The sequence below is a fragment of the Salvelinus alpinus genome, chromosome 2, assembly GCF_045679555.1.
Source record: "Salvelinus alpinus chromosome 2, SLU_Salpinus.1, whole genome shotgun sequence".
NCBI lineage: Eukaryota > Metazoa > Chordata > Actinopteri > Salmoniformes > Salmonidae > Salvelinus > Salvelinus alpinus.
Genome location: NC_092087.1, coordinates 105,836,170 through 105,853,663, shown reverse-complemented (window position 1 = coordinate 105,853,663; position 17,494 = coordinate 105,836,170). Strand labels below are relative to the sequence as shown.

The 17,494-nt window shown below is 48.8% G+C and overlaps 1 protein-coding gene and 1 long non-coding RNA gene across 3 annotated transcripts in view; one reads left to right on the top strand and one right to left on the bottom strand.

The window, feature by feature from the left end:
* Positions 1-16,391, bottom strand: part of foxk1 (forkhead box K1) — a 27,578-nt gene extending 11,187 nt beyond the window's left edge. For both annotated transcript variants that reach the window (XM_071390201.1, XM_071390202.1), the window contains exons 1-2: positions 15,961-16,391; positions 8,193-8,405 (exon numbers count right to left, since the gene is read on the bottom strand). In XM_071390201.1, coding sequence (XP_071246302.1) covers positions 8,193-8,405; positions 15,961-16,391 — 644 coding nt within the window. The remainder of the gene's footprint in view (positions 1-8,192; positions 8,406-15,960) is intronic.
* On the top strand, positions 15,383-17,494 carry LOC139568409 (uncharacterized). The gene is made up of 2 exons (XR_011673597.1): positions 15,383-15,612; positions 15,972-17,494. It is a non-coding gene; the product is annotated as an uncharacterized lncRNA (long non-coding RNA).

The following is a 17,494-nucleotide window of genomic DNA, read 5'->3' as shown; positions in this document are numbered from 1 at the left end:
GGGCTGGAGTAAAAGCCTGCACCCCCAGCAGCTGGAATCTCCTGGACGATGGTCACCCTGCAACATTACATTTATAACCAAATACTGTGAGCAGCCCTGCCAGAGACCGGACTTGAGACCGGAATTAAACATCTCTGGAGAGACCTGAAAATTGCTGTGCAGCGACGCTCCCCCATCCAACCTGACAGAGGTTGAGAGGATCTGCAGAGAAGAATGGGAGAAACTCCCCAAAAACAGGTGTGCCAAGCTTGTAGAGTCATACCGAAGAAGACTTGAGGCTGTAATTGCTGCCAAAGCTGCTTCAACAAAATACTGAGGAAAGGGTCTGAATACTTACGTAAATGTGATATTTATATATATTTTTTGCAAACATTTCTAAAAACCTGTTTTCCCTTTGTCATTATGGAGTAGTGTGTAGATTCATGAGGGGGACAAACGATTTAATCCAATTTAGAATAAGGCTGTAACATTAAAAAAGCGATTTAATCCAATTTAGAATAAGGCTGTAACATTAAAAAAGCGATTTAATCCAATTTAGAATAAGGCTGTAACATTAAAAAAACAATTTAATCCAATTTAGAATAAGGCTGTAACATTAAAAAAACGATTTAATCCAATTTAGAATAAATAAGGCTGTAACATAAAAAAAAACGTTTTAATCCAATTTAGCTGTAACATTAAAACATGTGTAAAAAGTCAAGTGGTTTGAAAACTTTCTGAAGACACTGTATATCCCTACTTTACAGTGGGAAGATCCCAAGACCACACACACACAGGCCCCTCCTCTGGGCAATAAAGTAAACACTGGTTTCCAGGGGAGAGTGTGTGTTTGTTTTGGCTCAGAAGCTGTAGTGTGTATGTGTGTCTGCAGGTGGTTCAAACAATAGAAGCGGTAGGAGAGATGAAGAGGAAGAGTGAAAGACGTATGAAAGGAGAGAGAAAGAAAATAGACAGGAAAAGATAGATAAAAAAACATTAAAACTCAAATCAAACTGTAAAGCTGTACAACTATAGAACTCCAATCAAACAACCGTAGAACTAACTGGAACTCTAGAACTATAATCAAACAACCGTAGAACATACTGGAACTGTAGAACTATAATCAAACAACCGTAGAACATACTGGAACTGTAGAACTATAATCGAACAACCGTAGAACTAACTGGAACTGTAGAACTCCAATCAAACAACCGTAGAACTAACTGGAACTCTAGAACTATAATCAAACAACCGTAGAACATACTGGAACTGTAGAACTATAATCAAACAACCGTAGAACATACTGGAACTGTAGAACTATAATCGAACAACCGTAGAACTAACTGGAACTATAATCAAACAACCGTAGAACTAACTGGAACTATAGAACTATAATCGAACAACCGTAGAACTAACTGGAACTGTAGAACTATAATCAAACAACCGTAGAACTAACTGGAACTCTAGAACTATAATCGAACAACCGTAGAACTAACTGGAGCTATAGAACTATAATCAAACAACCGTAGAACTAACTGGAACTCTAGAACTATAATCAAACAACCGTAGAACTAACTGGAACTGTAGAACTATAATCAAACAACCGTAGAACTAACTGGAGCTATAGAACTATAATCAAACAACCGTATAACTAACTGGAACTATAGAACTATAATCGAACAACCGTAGAACTAACTGGAACTATAGAACTATAATCGAACAACCGTAGAACTAAAGAACTATAATCAAACAACCGTAGAACTAACTGGAACTCTAGAACTATAATCAAACAACCGTAGAACTAACTGGAACTATAGAACTATAATCGAACAACCGTAGAACTAACTGGAACTATAATCAAACAACCGTAGAACTAACTGGAACTCTAGAACTATAATCAAACAAACGTAGAACTAACTGGAACTGTAGAACTATAATCAAACAACCGTAGAACTAACTGGAACTGTAGAACTATAATCAAACAACCGTAGAACTAACTGGAACTGTAGAACTATAATCAAACAACCGTAGAACTAACTGGAACTGTAGAACTATAATCAAACAACCGTAGAACTAACTGGAACTCTAGAACTATAATCAAACAACCGTAGAACTAACTGGAACTCTAGAACTATAATCAAACAAACGTAGAACTAACTGGAACTGTAGAACTATAATCAAACAACCGTAGAACTAACTGGAGCTGTAGAACTATAATCAAACAACCGTAGAACTAACTGGAGCTATAGAACTATAATCGAACAACCGTAGAACTAACTGGAACTGTAGAACTATAATCAAACAACCGTGGAACATACTGGAACTGTAGAACTATAATCAAACAACCGTAGAACTAACTGGAGCAGTACAGCTCTACAACTAGAGCAGTGGGTCGTGATCTTTTAACTGTTCCACCAAATGATTTTTGCTCCACCCCGCAGATTTTAGGCCTATGGTCCCATGAGACTTCTCAAGTACCTCCTGTGGATAGCCCAAGTACCACCAGAGGTCCTAGTACCGCTGGATGCTAAACACTGAACTAGAGAACAGTTAAAACTCCAATCAAACAACCTTAGAACTAACTGGAACAGTACAACGATACAACTGTAGAACTATGTTAATAGGTTTTGAACTGTGGAACCTCCAAACTATACAACTGTGGAACTATGTAAATAGGTTTAGAACTGTGGAACTATGTAAATAGGTTTAGAACTGTAGAACTATGTAAATAGGTTTAGAACTGTAGAACTATGTAAATAGGTTTAGAACTGTAGAACTATGTAAATAGGTTTAGAACTGTAGAACTATGTAAATAGGTTTAGAACTGTAGAACTATGTAAATAGGTTTAGAACTGTAGAACTATGTAAATAGGTTTAAAACTGTAGAACTATATAAATAGGTTTAGAACTGTGGAACTATGTAAATAGGTTTAGAACTGTAGAACTATGTAAATAGGTTTAAAACTGTAGAACTATGTAAATAGGTTTAGAACTGTAGAACTATGTAAATAGGTTTAGAACTGTAGAACTATATAAATAGGTTTAGAACTGTGGAACTATGTAAATAGGTTTAGAACTGTGGAACTATGTAAATAGGTTTAGAACTGTAGAACTATGTAAATCGGTTTAGAACTGTAGAACTATGTAAATAGGTTTAGAACTGTAGAACTATGTAAATAGGTTTAGAACTGTAGAACTATGTAAATAGGTTTAGAACTGTAGAACTATGTAAATAGGTTTAGAACTGTAGAACTATGTAAATAGGTTTAGAACTGTAGAACTATGTAAATAGGTTTAGAACTGTAGAACTATGTAAATAGGTTTTGAACTGTAGAACTATGTAAATAGGTTTAGAACTGTGGAACTATGTAAATAGGTTTAGAACTGTGGAACTATGTAAATAGGTTTAGAACTGTGGAACTATGTAAATAGGTTTAGAACTGTGGAACTATGTAAATAGGTTTAGAACTGTGGAACTATGTAAATAGGTTTAGAACTGTAGAACTATGTAAATAGGTTTAGAACTGTAGAACTATGTAAATAGGTTTAGAACTGTAGAACTATGTAAATAGGTTTAGAACTGTGGAACTATGTAAATAGGTTTAGAACTGTAGAACTATGTAAATAGGTTTAAAACTGTAGAACTATATAAATAGGTTTAAAACTGTGGAACTATGTAAATAGGTTTAGAACTGTGGAACTATGTAAATAGGTTTAGAACTGTAGAACTATGTAAATAGGTTTAGAACTGTAGAACTATGTAAATAGGTTTAGAACTGTAGAAGTATGTAAATAGGTTTAGAACTGTAGAACTATGTAAATAGGTTTAGAACTGTAGAACTATGTAAATAGGTTTAAAACTGTAGAACTATATAAATAGGTTTAGAACTGTGGAACTATGTAAATAGGTTTAGAACTGTGGAACTATGTAAATAGGTTTAGAACTGTAGAACTATGTAAATAGGCTTAGAACTGTAGAACTATGTAAATAGGCTTAGAACTGTAGAACTATGTAAATAGGTTTAGAACTGTAGAACTATGTAAATAGTTTTAAAACTGTAGAACTTTGTAAATAGGTTTAGAACTGTAGAACTTTGTAAATAGGTTTAGAACTGTAGAACTTTGTAAATAGGTTTAGAACTGTGGAACTATGTAAATAGGTTTAGAACTGTGGAACCTCCAAACGATACAACTAGAGAACTAGAGAGGTGTAATTAACAGGGTTGTAACCCCTGACATCTAACCCCTCAAACTTTTCTTCACTCATGTATTTAAAAAAAATACATTCAGCACCTTACTTTTGCTACAAACAACAGCACACACACACACACACCCCGCCCCCTTCTCTCACTACACATCCCTCTTCTCCGTCTCTCTCCCCCTCTTCTAGTCCCCCCCCCCCCCCCAACAGTGTCAGCATGAGCACTGCCAAGGAGAGGGGGAGGTTAGGGGAGAATATAAAAACACACAGTATAAACTTGTCCAACTAGATCAGTGGCTCGTATTACCATGTGACGGTCCAATGTTTTTGTTTTGGGAGTGTGTTAGTGTGTGTACGTGTATGTGTTAGTGTGTGTGTACGTGTATGTGTTAGTGTGTTAATTGTTGTGGGGGGTGTTACAGTAGCTAAAGTTGCAAGCCTGAAAAAGGCCACAGTGTGATAGGAGCGAGGGAAGGGGTGTGTGGTGTGTGTGTATATGGGTGTGTGTGTGTGTGTGTGTGTGTGTGTGTGTGTATATGGGGGAGTGTGTGTGAGTGTATGGGGGAGTGTGTGTGAGTGTGTGTGTATGGGGGAGTGAGTGTGTATGTGGGGCCTAAGGGGGAGCTCTGAAAAGGAAACCAGTGAGCTGAGAGCAGGAGGAAAAACACAGGCCCAGGCGAAAAAACAACAACCTGCGGTTGGACCAATCAGGAGCCTGCTAGCGGCTGCCGTGCCATATATGGCTTGTGTACACATACTATGACACCGGAGGGCCCACGTGGTGCAGGACAAGACACACACCACCAGGGGGAGACAGACACACACTTTATATCTGCTGGAATACTTCCTCTCTCTTTCCAGGGTTTTTTCTGACTCTAAAAGTATGGGGCGAGTGTTCAGGCGCTTATATCCAAACAGTAAAGAAAATAACAATAAAAAAATATATTAAAATAAATATATATATATATATATATATAATAATAATAGGAGAAATGTTTTTATTGTAAAATTAAACGACTGAAAGCAGATTAAGTATGTAGAAAAGATAGAGCTATATTGAAATAAGATCATGTTGTTTGAGAACTTATTTTACCTTTATTTAACTTGGCAAGTCAGTTAAGAACAAATTCTTATTTTCAATGACGGCCTAGGAACTAACAATCACCAAAATAAAACTAGACAATCAGGGAGAATCTGAACGTGTTGGTGTGTGTGTGAGCAGGCACGTGTTGGTGTGTGTGAGCAGGCGCGTGTTGGTGTGTGTGTGTGTGAGCAGACGCGTGTTGGTGTGTGTGAGCAGGCGCGTGTTGGTGTGTGTGTGTGTGAGCAGGCGCGTGTTGGTGTGTGTGAGCAGGCGCGTGTTGGTGTGTGTGTGAGCAGGCACGTGTTGGTGTGAGTGTGTGTGAGCAGGCACGTGTTGGTGTGAGTGTGTGTGAGCAGGCACGTGTTGGTGTGAGTGAGCAGGCACGTGTTGGTGTGTGTGTGAGCAGGTGCGTGTTGGTGTGTGTGTGAGCAGGCACGTGTTGGTGTGTGTGTGTGTGAGCAGGCGCGTGTTGGTGTGTGTGTGTGAGCAGGCGCGTGTTGGTGTGTGTCCAGGCAGGCGCGTGTTGGTGTGTGTGTGAGCAGGCACGTGTTGGTGTGTGTGTGTGTGAGCAGGCACGTGTTGGTGTGAGTGTGTGTGAGCAGGCACGTGTTGGTGTGAGTGAGCAGGCGCGTGTTGGTGTGTGTGTGAGCAGGCGCGTGTTGGTGTGTGTGTGAGCAGGCGCGTGTTGGTGTGTGTGTGAGCAGGCGCGTGTTGGTGTGTGTGTGTGTGAGCAGGCGCGTGTTGGTGTGTGTGTGAGCAGGCACGTGTTGGTGTGTGTGAGCAGGCACGTGTTGGTGTGTGTGTGAGCAGGCGCGTGTTGGTGTGTGTGAGCAGGCACGTGTTGGTGTGTGTGTGTGTGAGCAGGCGCGTGTTGGTGTGTGTGTGAGCAGGCGCGTGTTGGTGTGTGTGTGAGCAGGCGCGTGTTGGTGTGTGTGAGCAGGCGCGTGTCGGTGTTTGTGTGAGCAGGCGCGTGTCGGTGTGTGTGTGAGCAGGCGCGTGTCGGTGTGTGTGTGAGCAGGCGCGTGTCGGTGTGTGTGTGAGCAGGCACGTGTCGGTGTGTGTGTGAGCAGGCGCGTGTTGGTGTGTGTGTGAGCAGGCGCGTGTTGGTGTGTGTGTGAGCAGGCGCGTGTTGGTGTGTGTGTGAGCAGGCGCGTGTTGGTGTGTGTGTGAGCAGGCGCGTGTTGGTGTGTGTGTGAGCAGGCGCGTGTTGGTGTGTGTGTGAGCAGGCACGTGTTGGTGTGTGTGAGCAGGCGCGTGTTGGTGTGTGTGTGAGCAGGCGCGTGTTGGTGTGTGTGTGAGCAGGCACGTGTTGGTGTGTGTGAGCAGGCGCGTGTTGGTGTGTGTGTGAGCAGGCGCGTGTTGGTGTGTGTGTGAGCAGGCGCGTGTTGGTGTGTGTGTGAGCAGGCGCGTGTTGGTGTGTGTGTGAGCAGGCGCGTGTTGGTGTGTGTGTGAGCAGGCGCGTGTTGGTGTGTGCGTCCAAGCAGGCACGTGTTGGTGTGTGTGTGAGCAGGCACGTGTTGGTGTGTGTGTGAGCAGGCGCGTGTTGGTGTGTGTGTGAGCAGGCGCGTGTTGGTGTGTGTGTGAGCAGGCGCGTGTTGGTGTGTGCGTCCAAGCAGGCACGTGTTGGTGTGTGTGTGAGCAGGCGCGTGTTGGTGTGTGTGTGAGCAGGCACGTGTTGGTGTGTGTGTGAGCAGGCACGTGTTGGTGTGTGTGAGCAGGCACGTGTTGGTGTGTGGGTGAGCAGGCACGTGTTGGTGTGTGTGTGAGCAGGCACGTGTTGGTGTGTGTGTGAGCAGGCACGTGTTGGTGTGTGTGTCCAAGCAGGCACGTGTTGGTGTGTGTGTCCAAGCAGGCACGTGTTGGTGTGTGTGAGCAGGCACGTGTTGGTGTGTGGGTAAGCAGGCACGTGTTGGTGTGTGCGTCCAAGCAGGCACGTGTTGGTGTGTGTGTGTGCAGGCGTGTGTTGGTGTGTGTGAGCAGGCACGTGTTGGTGTGTGTGAGCAGGCGCGTGTTGGTGTGTGTATGAGCAGGCGCGTGTTGGTGTGTGTGAGCAGGCGCGTGTTGGTGTGTGTGTGAGCAGGCACGTGTTGGTGTGTGTGAGCAGGCACGTGTTGGTGTGTGTGTCCGAGCAGGCACGTGTCAGTGTGTGTGTGAGCAGGCACGTGTTGGTGTGAGTGTGAGCAGGCGCGTGTTGGTGTGTGTGAGCAGGCACGTGTTGGTGTGTGTGTGAGCAGGCACGTGTTGGTGTGTGTGTGAGCAGGCACGTGTTGGTGTGTGCGTCCAAGCAGGCACGTGTTGGTGTGTGTGTGTGCAGGCGTGTGTTGGTGTGTGTGTTGGTGTGTGTGAGCAGGCACGTGTTGGTGTGTGTGAGCAGGCGCGTGTTGGTGTGTGTATGAGCAGGCGCGTGTTGGTGTGTGTGAGCAGGCGCGTGTTGGTGTGTGTGAGCAGGCACGTGTTGGTGTGTGTGTCCGAGCAGGCACGTGTTGGTGTGTGTGTGAGCAGGCACGTGTTGGTGTGTGTGTCCGAGCAGGCACGTGTTGGTGTGAGTGTGAGCAGGCGCGTGTTGGTGTGTGCGTCCAAGCAGGCACGTGTTGGTGTGTGTGTGAGCAGGCACGTGTTGGTGTGTGTGTGAGCAGGCACGTGTTGGTGTGTGTGTGAGCAGGCACGTGTTGGTGTGTGTGTGAGCAGGTACGTGTTGGTGTGTGTGTGAGCAGGCACGTGTTGGTGTGTGTGTGAGCAGGCACGTGTTGGTGTGTGTGTGAGCAGGCACGTGTTGGTGTGTGTGTTGGTGTGTGTGAGCAGGCACGTGTTGGTGTGTGTGAGCAGGCACGTGTTGGTGTGTGTGTGAGCAGGCACGTGTTGGTGTGTGTGTGAGCAGGCACGTGTTGGTGTGTATGAGCAGGCACGTGTTGGTGTGAGCGTCCTCACCTGAGGGTCCCTGTCGGAGAGGGCAGCGGGCTGACCAGGTGTCGCAGGTCATCATGGTGCATTGTGGGAATGCTGATCTTGAGGGGGGAGATGTGGGGGAGGAGGGTGAGGCGGGGCGGGGGAGACCGCTGCTCCTCCTCTCTCAACTCCTCCCCAGACAGCAGAGAGGTGAACTGGATTTTTATCACTGTACTGGGGAACCTGAACACGCATCTAGAGGAGGAGAGAGGGAGACAGGAGGAGGTGTTTAGTTCAGTATATGTTAGAGTTACTAGACATCTCTTCATTAGAACACTTCCTACTCCTGGTAGTGCAGGCTTTAGTTCCAACCCAGCAATAAGTTAGATTTGGGTATGTCATTTCAGGCGGAAATTGGAAAGAAAAAAAGGGGGGGGGAAAGGGGCGGATCCTTTTAACACACCTGGTTACACCTGTGTGTTTTCAGGACTCCAGACTAACATTACCTGGTGGTACTGGTGCCACTAAGGTCTTCAGTTGGTGGCACCAGGTTAGTATACAGACAGAGACAGACAGAGACAGACAGACAGTTCCGTTGGCAGCTGTACCTGCCCCACACTTCCTTTTGAAAACACACCTGGGTTAGAACAGCAGCTGTACCTGCTTCACACACACCTGGGTCAGAACAGCAGCTGTACCTGCCTCACACACACCTGGGTCAGAACAGCAGCTGTACCTGCCTCACACACACCTGGGTCAGAACAGCAGCTGTTCCTGCCTCACACACACCTGGGTCAGAACAGCAGCTGTACCTGCCTCACACACACCTGGGTCAGAACAGCAGCTGTACCTGCCTCACACACACCTGGGTCAGAACAGCAGCTGTACCTGCCTCACACACACCTGGGTCAAAACAGCAGCTGTACCTGCCTCACACACACCTGGGTCAGAACAGCAGCTGTTCCTGCCTCACACACACCTGGGTCAGAACAGCAGCTGTTCCTGCCTCACACACACCTGGGTCAGAACAGCAGCTGTTCCTGCCTCACACACACCTGGGTCAGAACAGCAGCTGTTCCTGCCTCACACACACCTGGGTCAGAACAGCAGCTGTACCTGCCTCACACACACCTGGGTCAGAACAGCAGCTGTACCTGCCTCACACACACCTGGGTCAGAACAGCAGCTGTACCTGCCTCACACACACCTGGGTCAGAACAGCAGCTGTACCTGCCTCACACACACCTGGGTCAGAACAGCAGCTGTTCCTGCCTCACACACACCTGGGTCAGAACAGCAGCTGTTCCTGCCTCACACACACCTGGGTCAGAACAGCAGCTGTACCTGCCTCACACACACCTGGGTCAGAACAGCAGCTGTACCTGCCTCTCACACACCTGGGTCAGAACAGCAGCTGTACCTGCCTCACACACACCTGGGTCAGAACAGCAGCTGTACCTGCCTCACACACACCTGGGTCAGAACAGCAGCTGTTCCTGCCTCACACACACCTGGGTCAGAACAGCAGCTGTACCTGCCTCACACACACCTGGGTCAGAACAGCAGCTGTACCTGCCTCTCACACACCTGGGTCAGAACAGCAGCTGTACCTGCCTCACACACACCTGGGTCAGAACAGCAGCTGTACCTGCCTCACACACACCTGGGTCAGAACAGCAGCTGTTCCTGCCTCACACACACCTGGGTCAGAACAGCAGCTGTTCCTGCCTCACACACACCTGGGTCAGAACAGCAGCTGTACCTGTCTCACACACACCTGGGTCAGAACAGCAGCTGTACCTGCCTCTCACACACCTGGGTCAGAACAGCAGCTGTACCTGCCTCACACACACCTGGGTCAGAACAGCAGCTGTACCTGCCTCACACACACCTGGGTCAGAACAGCAGCTGTTCCTGCCTCACACACACCTGGGTCAGAACAGCAGCTGTGCCTGCCTCACACACACCTGGGTCAGAACAGCAGCTGTGCCTGTCTCACACACACCTGGGTCAGAACAGCAGCTGTACCTGCCTCACACACACCTGGGTCAGAACAGCAGCTGTTCCTGCCTCACACACACCTGGGTCAGAACAGCAGCTGTTCCTGCCTCACACACACCTGGGTCAGAACAGCAGCTGTACCTGCCTCACACACACCTGGGTCAGAACAGCAGCTGTACCTGCCTCACACACACCTGGGTCAGAACAGCAGCTGTTCCTGCCTCACACACACCTGGGTCAGAACAGCAGCTGTACCTGCCTCACACACACCTGGGTCAGAACAGCAGCTGTTCCTGCCTCACACACACCTGGGTCAGAACAGCAGCTGTACCTGCCTCACACACACCTGGGTCAGAACAGCAGCTGTTCCTGCCTCACACACACCTGGGTCAGAACAGCAGCTGTTCCTGCCTCACACACACCTGGGTCAGAACAGCAGCTGTTCCTGTCTCACACACACCTGGGTCAGAACAGCAGCTGTACCTGCCTCACACACACCTGGGTCAGAACAGCAGCTGTACCTGCCTCACACACACCTGGGTCAGAACAGCAGCTGTTCCTGCCTCACACACACCTGGGTCAGAACAGCAGCTGTACCTGCCTCACACACACCTGGGTCAGAACAGCAGCTGTTCCTGTCTCACACACACCTGGGTCAGAACAGCAGCTGTACCTGCCTCACACACACCTGGGTCAGAACAGCAGCTGTTCCTGTCTCACACACACCTGGGTCAGAACAGCAGCTGTACCTGCCTCACACACACCTGGGTCAGAACAGCAGCTGTTCCTGCCTCACACACACCTGGGTCAGAACAGCAGCTGTACCTGCCTCACACACACCTGGGTCAGAACAGCAGCTGTTCCTGCCTCACACACACCTGGGTCAGAACAGCAGCTGTTCCTGTCTCACACACACCTGGGTCAGAACAGCAGCTGTACCTGTCTCACACACACCTGGGTCAGAACAGCAGCTGTACCTGCCTCACACACACCTGGGTCAGAACAGCAGCTGTTCCTGCCTCACACACACCTGGGTCAGAACAGCAGCTGTTCCTGCCTCACACACACCTGGGTCAGAACAGCAGCTGTTCCTGTCTCACACACACCTGGGTCAGAACAGCAGCTGTACCTGCCTCACACACACCTGGGTCAGAACAGCAGCTGTACCTGCCTCACACACACCTGGGTCAGAACAGCAGCTGTTCCTGTCTCACACACACCTGGGTCAGAACAGCAGCTGTTCCTGCCTCACACACACCTGGGTCAGAACAGCAGCTGTACCTGCCTCACACACACCTGGGTCAGAACAGCAGCTGTTCCTGCCTCACACACACCTGGGTCAGAACAGCAGCTGTTCCTGCCTCACACACACCTGGGTCAGAACAGCAGCTGTACCTGTCTCACACACACCTGGGTCAGAACAGCAGCTGTTCCTGCCTCACACACACCTGGGTCAGAACAGCAGCTGTTCCTGCCTCACACACACCTGGGTCAGAACAGCAGCTGTACCTGTCTCACACACACCTGGGTCAGAACAGCAGCTGTACCTGTCTCACACACACCTGGGTCAGAACAGCAGCTGTACCTGCCTCACACACACCTGGGTCAGAACAGCAGCTGTTCCTGTCTCACACACACCTGGGTCAGAACAGCAGCTGTTCCTGCCTCACACACACCTGGGTCAGAACAGCAGCTGTACCTGTCTCACACACACCTGGGTCAGAACAGCAGCTGTTCCTGTCTCACACACACCTGGGTCAGAACAGCAGCTGTTCCTGCCTCACACACACCTGGGTCAGAACAGCAGCTGTACCTGCCTCACACACACCTGGGTCAGAACAGCAGCTGTTCCTGTCTCTCACACACCTGGGTCAGAACAGCAGCTGTTCCTGCCTCTCACACACCTGGGTCAGAACAGCAGCTGTTCCTGTCTCACACACACCTGGGTCAGAACAGCAGCTGTTCCTGTCTCTCACACACCTGGGTCAGAACAGCAGCTGTTCCTGTCTCTCACACACCTGGGTCAGAACAGCAGCTGTTCCTGCCTCACACACACCTGGGTCAGAACAGCAGCTGTTCCTGTCTCACACACACCTGGGTCAGAACAGCAGCTGTACCTGCCTCACACACACCTGGGTCAGAACAGCAGCTGTTCCTGCCTCACACACACCTGGGTCAGAACAGCAGCTGTTCCTGTCTCACACACACCTGGGTCAGAACAGCAGCTGTACCTGCCTCACACACACCTGGGTCAGAACAGCAGCTGTTCCTGCCTCACACACACCTGGGTCAGAACAGCAGCTGTTCCTGCCTCACACACACCTGGGTCAGAACAGCAGCTGTTCCTGCCTCACACACACCTGGGTCAGAACAGCAGCTGTACCTGCCTCACACACACCTGGGTCAGAACAGCAGCTGTTCCTGCCTCACACACACCTGGGTCAGAACAGCAGCTGTTCCTGCCTCACACACACCTGGGTCAGAACAGCAGCTGTTCCTGCCTCACACACACCTGGGTCAGAACAGCAGCTGTTCCTGCCTCACACACACCTGGGTCAGAACAGCAGCTGTTCCTGTCTCACACACACCTGGGTCAGAACAGCAGCTGTTCCTGCCTCACACACACCTGGGTCAGAACAGCAGCTGTTCCTGCCTCACACACACCTGGGTCAGAACAGCAGCTGTACCTGCCTCACACACACCTGGGTCAGAACAGCAGCTGTTCCTGCCTCACACACACCTGGGTCAGAACAGCAGCTGTTCCTGCCTCACACACACCTGGGTCAGAACAGCAGCTGTACCTGCCTCACACACACCTGGGTCAGAACAGCAGCTGTTCCTGCCTCACACACACCTGGGTCAGAACAGCAGCTGTACCTGCCTCACACACACCTGGGTCAGAACAGCAGCTGTTCCTGCCTCACACACACCTGGGTCAGAACAGCAGCTGTACCTGCCTCACACACACCTGGGTCAGAACAGCAGCTGTTCCTGCCTCACACACACCTGGGTCAGAACAGCAGCTGTTCCTGCCTCACACACACCTGGGTCAGAACAGCAGCTGTTCCTGCCTCACACACACCTGGGTCAGAACAGCAGCTGTTCCTGCCTCACACACACCTGGGTCAGAACAGCAGCTGTTCCTGCCTCACACACACCTGGGTCAGAACAGCAGCTGTTCCTGCCTCACACACACCTGGGTCAGAACAGCAGCTGTTCCTGCCTCACACACACCTGGGTCAGAACAGCAGCTGTTCCTGCCTCTCACACACCTGGGTCAGAACAGCAGCTGTTCCTGCCTCACACACACCTGGGTCAGAACAGCAGCTGTACCTGCCTCACACACACCTGGGTCAGAACAGCAGCTGTTCCTGCCTCACACACACCTGGGTCAGAACAGCAGCTGTTCCTGCCTCACACACACCTGGGTCAGAACAGCAGCTGTACCTGCCTCACACACACCTGGGTCAGAACAGCAGCTGTTCCTGCCTCACACACACCTGGGTCAGAACAGCAGCTGTACCTGCCTCACACACACCTGGGTCAGAACAGCAGCTGTTCCTGCCTCACACACACCTGGGTCAGAACAGCAGCTGTACCTGCCTCACACACACCTGGGTCAGAACAGCAGCTGTTCCTGCCTCACACACACCTGGGTCAGAACAGCAGCTGTTCCTGCCTCACACACACCTGGGTCAGAACAGCAGCTGTTCCTGCCTCACACACACCTGGGTCAGAACAGCAGCTGTTCCTGCCTCACACACACCTGGGTCAGAACAGCAGCTGTTCCTGCCTCACACACACCTGGGTCAGAACAGCAGCTGTTCCTGTCTCACACACACCTGGGTCAGAACAGCAGCTGTTCCTGCCTCACACACACCTGGGTCAGAACAGCAGCTGTACCTGCCTCACACACACCTGGGTCAGAACAGCAGCTGTTCCTGCCTCACACACACCTGGGTCAGAACAGCAGCTGTTCCTGCCTCACACACACCTGGGTCAGAACAGCAGCTGTTCCTGCCTCACACACACCTGGGTCAGAACAGCAGCTGTTCCTGCCTCACACACACCTGGGTCAGAACAGCAGCTGTTCCTGCCTCACACACACCTGGGTCAGAACAGCAGCTGTTCCTGCCTCACACACACCTGGGTCAGAACAGCAGCTGTTCTATTTTCAAAAGGTGTGACTGGAAAGGAGGCGATGCATCTCTAATTGATGCCATTCATTTAAATGACTTTACATGACATCATAGAATTAAGAATCCTATTCCTCATTACAACAAAAACAATTATTAGTATTGTCGTCTGTGTGATCAGCTGACGCTCGGCATTGCGGCACGGTGATCTTAGGCTTGTGTGCGGCTGCTCAGCCACGGAAACCCATTTCATGAAGCTCCTGATGAACAGTTCTTGTGCTGACGTTGCTTGGCCAGGTCGCAATTGTAAATGAGAACGTGTTCTCAATTTGCCTACCTGGTTAAATAAAGGTTAAATAAAAAAAATTAAATAAAAAAAAGAGGCAGTTTGGAAAGAGGCAGTTTGGAACTCGGTAGTGAGTGTTGCAACAGAGGACAGACCCCAAATAAATGATGCGCTTTGCGCTTCAGCGGTCCCAGCCTGTGAGCTTGGATCTCCCGAGTGGCGTAGCGGTCTAAGGCACTGCATCTCACTGCTGGAGTTCGTCACTACAGACCCTGGTTTGATTCCAGGCTGTATCACAACCACAACCGGCTGTGATTGGGAGTCCCATAGTGCGGTGCACAATTGGCCCAGAGTTGTCCAGGTTAGGGTTTGGCAGTCATTGTAAATAAGAATTTGTTCTTAATTGATTTGCCTAGTTAAATAAAGATTAAATGAATAACATTTAAAAAATTGTGTGTCCTACCACTTCGAGGCTGAGCCGTTGTTGCTCCTAGACGTTTCCACTTCACAATAACAGCACTTATAGTTGACTGGGGCAGCTCTAGCAGGGCAGAAATTTGACACACTGACTTGTTGGAAAGGGTGGCATCCTATGACGATGCCACGTTGAAAGTCACTGAGCTCTTCACTAAGGCCATTCTACTGCCAATGTTTGTCTATGTAGATTGCATGACTGTGTGTTCAATTATTACACACCTGTCAGCAACGGGTGTGGCTGAAATAAACGAATCCACTCATTTGAGGGGGTGTCCACATACTTTTGGCCATGTTTTATTAATTTATATATTAACCCCTTCAGAGATCTTTTTTGGGGGGGGATAATGTGTGTATTTTTTTGTATTACTTGCTATGTATTAGTGCCCTGTTGGAGCTAGAAACACACGTATTTTACTGCACCTGTAAATCTGTGTACGCGACCAATAAACTTTGATTTGATAGGATAGTATATAGCCGTCATGCTGACTTGAGTGACTGTTGACATTCTGTGTTTACGGGACGCAATGTCGCCACCACCGTCCGTCAAAACCACCAAGATACAGTGAGTAGCTTTAGCTAACAAGTTAACTCTAAATGTGGCTAATGTTTCAGTTTAGTTACACTGTACAGTCGCCTAAAGACCTTCCATAAGACTGCTCACGTCTGCAATGGATTTACTTTAGCTAACTGGTAGTTAGCTCGTATCTTCCCAATGTAGGTAACAAGTTAGGAGACTGTGGCTATATTTTTCAATGTCGGTTCTCAATGCGAATGGCTAATGTATAGAGACAACAACAAGTTAGCTTGCTAACTTACAGTAGCCAGCTAGATGTGAATGTGGCAGGTGTTTGTTTATGTAGCTTAGCTAGTCAAAGTTAGCTTAACTAGCATGCTAATGTTGCTAACTTACTCTCGGGGCAGTTGCAGGGGTGGCGCGCCTCTCCTTTGGAACACGCCGTCCACGAATACCCCGTTCTTGCCGAGGCAGCGCAGCGAAAACCCGCACGGCTCCTCGAAGGTGATCTGGAGGTGCCGCCGAGAGATGAAGCTGGAGTGACCCATGTTTATGTCCACGGAGCCGTGCGACGAGTTACGGCCTACAGTCACTGTCCGCTGCCGCATGACGAAATCAAAGTCCCGGCCTTCGAGCCTGGCCAGGGCCCGAGGAGGGGACGCGAGGCGAGGAGGCATTGCGCAGCCCCGGCTCAGGACCGAAGAGCCCGAGAAGGTGAAATTGGGAGGGTATGCGGGTGAGGTCACCCCGACTCGAACAGGGCTACACGGGGCAGATTGCAAGGCCAGTAGGGCTCGAGCTCCGGTGTCGTCCCGAAAGTCTGCCATCTTATTTTTGGGGGGTGGTGAATACAAACACACTCTCGACACACAGGTCCCAGCAACGTGAAGGGTTATTGGACAGGCCGCTCACTAGCTCCGTCGCTGTGGGAGAGACACAGAAACAACATGGATTCTGGCCGCGGCGAAGACCCGGGGTGACTGAGGAGTGTGATCCGGAAATGGAGTTAGTTTCGAAAAAGTTGTCTCGACTCTCGGTCCAATAACACCGATAAGAGAAGCTGTAAACATCACATTGTTGCTGCTCAATATCACACCCCCCCCCCCATCCTATAACCCACTAGGCCTATATATTTGTAGCATTGTTCAATACCAGAATTACCAGACTTGGCCAATAGTATGGTATTATTGAAGATGTTAGGCATATTGGAATCTTATTTAACAATATTATCTTAAGATTCAATTTTTGTTGTTGTGTATTTGTTTCTAAACGGGAAAAGGAGGCTTTGGACGAGAGAGGGTTAATGCTCGTTTCCAGGAACCGGACGACACGTGCGTGACATATGGCATTGGTTCCGGGCCAGAATGAGAAATGTTTTTTTAATTTGAGCCGTATTACTTGTTTGGTCACTGCAATCCCCGACGGTTTCTTCGTAATAATATGAAGGTGAACTTTTCACTCTGTGAAGGAGATGAACTTCGTGACCAGAGATTCCCTACACGGTGTTTATAAACGCGGAAAGTACAAGAGAACTGGAAAGTGTGGAGAGTGGATCAGTAGTTTGGAATGGGACCAGGCGAGCTATCACCCTAACGAAAAAATAGATTGCAGTCAGTGCAGTATAACTGTCGTTAAAGTGAAGGCTAACTGCTGTATGTTGCAAATACTGCGTACAAAATAACATATATATATATTTTTTAAATAGAGTAATTTTACTGCATCCAAAATACCTCAGTTGACTGATGTTACTGCACTTTTACTGCAGTTTAAATACAAATATTTGTTTTTAGTAAGGGCAGCGCTGTGTATTTACATCCACACGAGGGCGGTATTGGGATCGGAAACGAAACGTACGTCGATGACCAAGTCTTGACACTACAATGAGGCTTAACTGAAATAAATTAGAAATATGTATTGATCAATCAATATA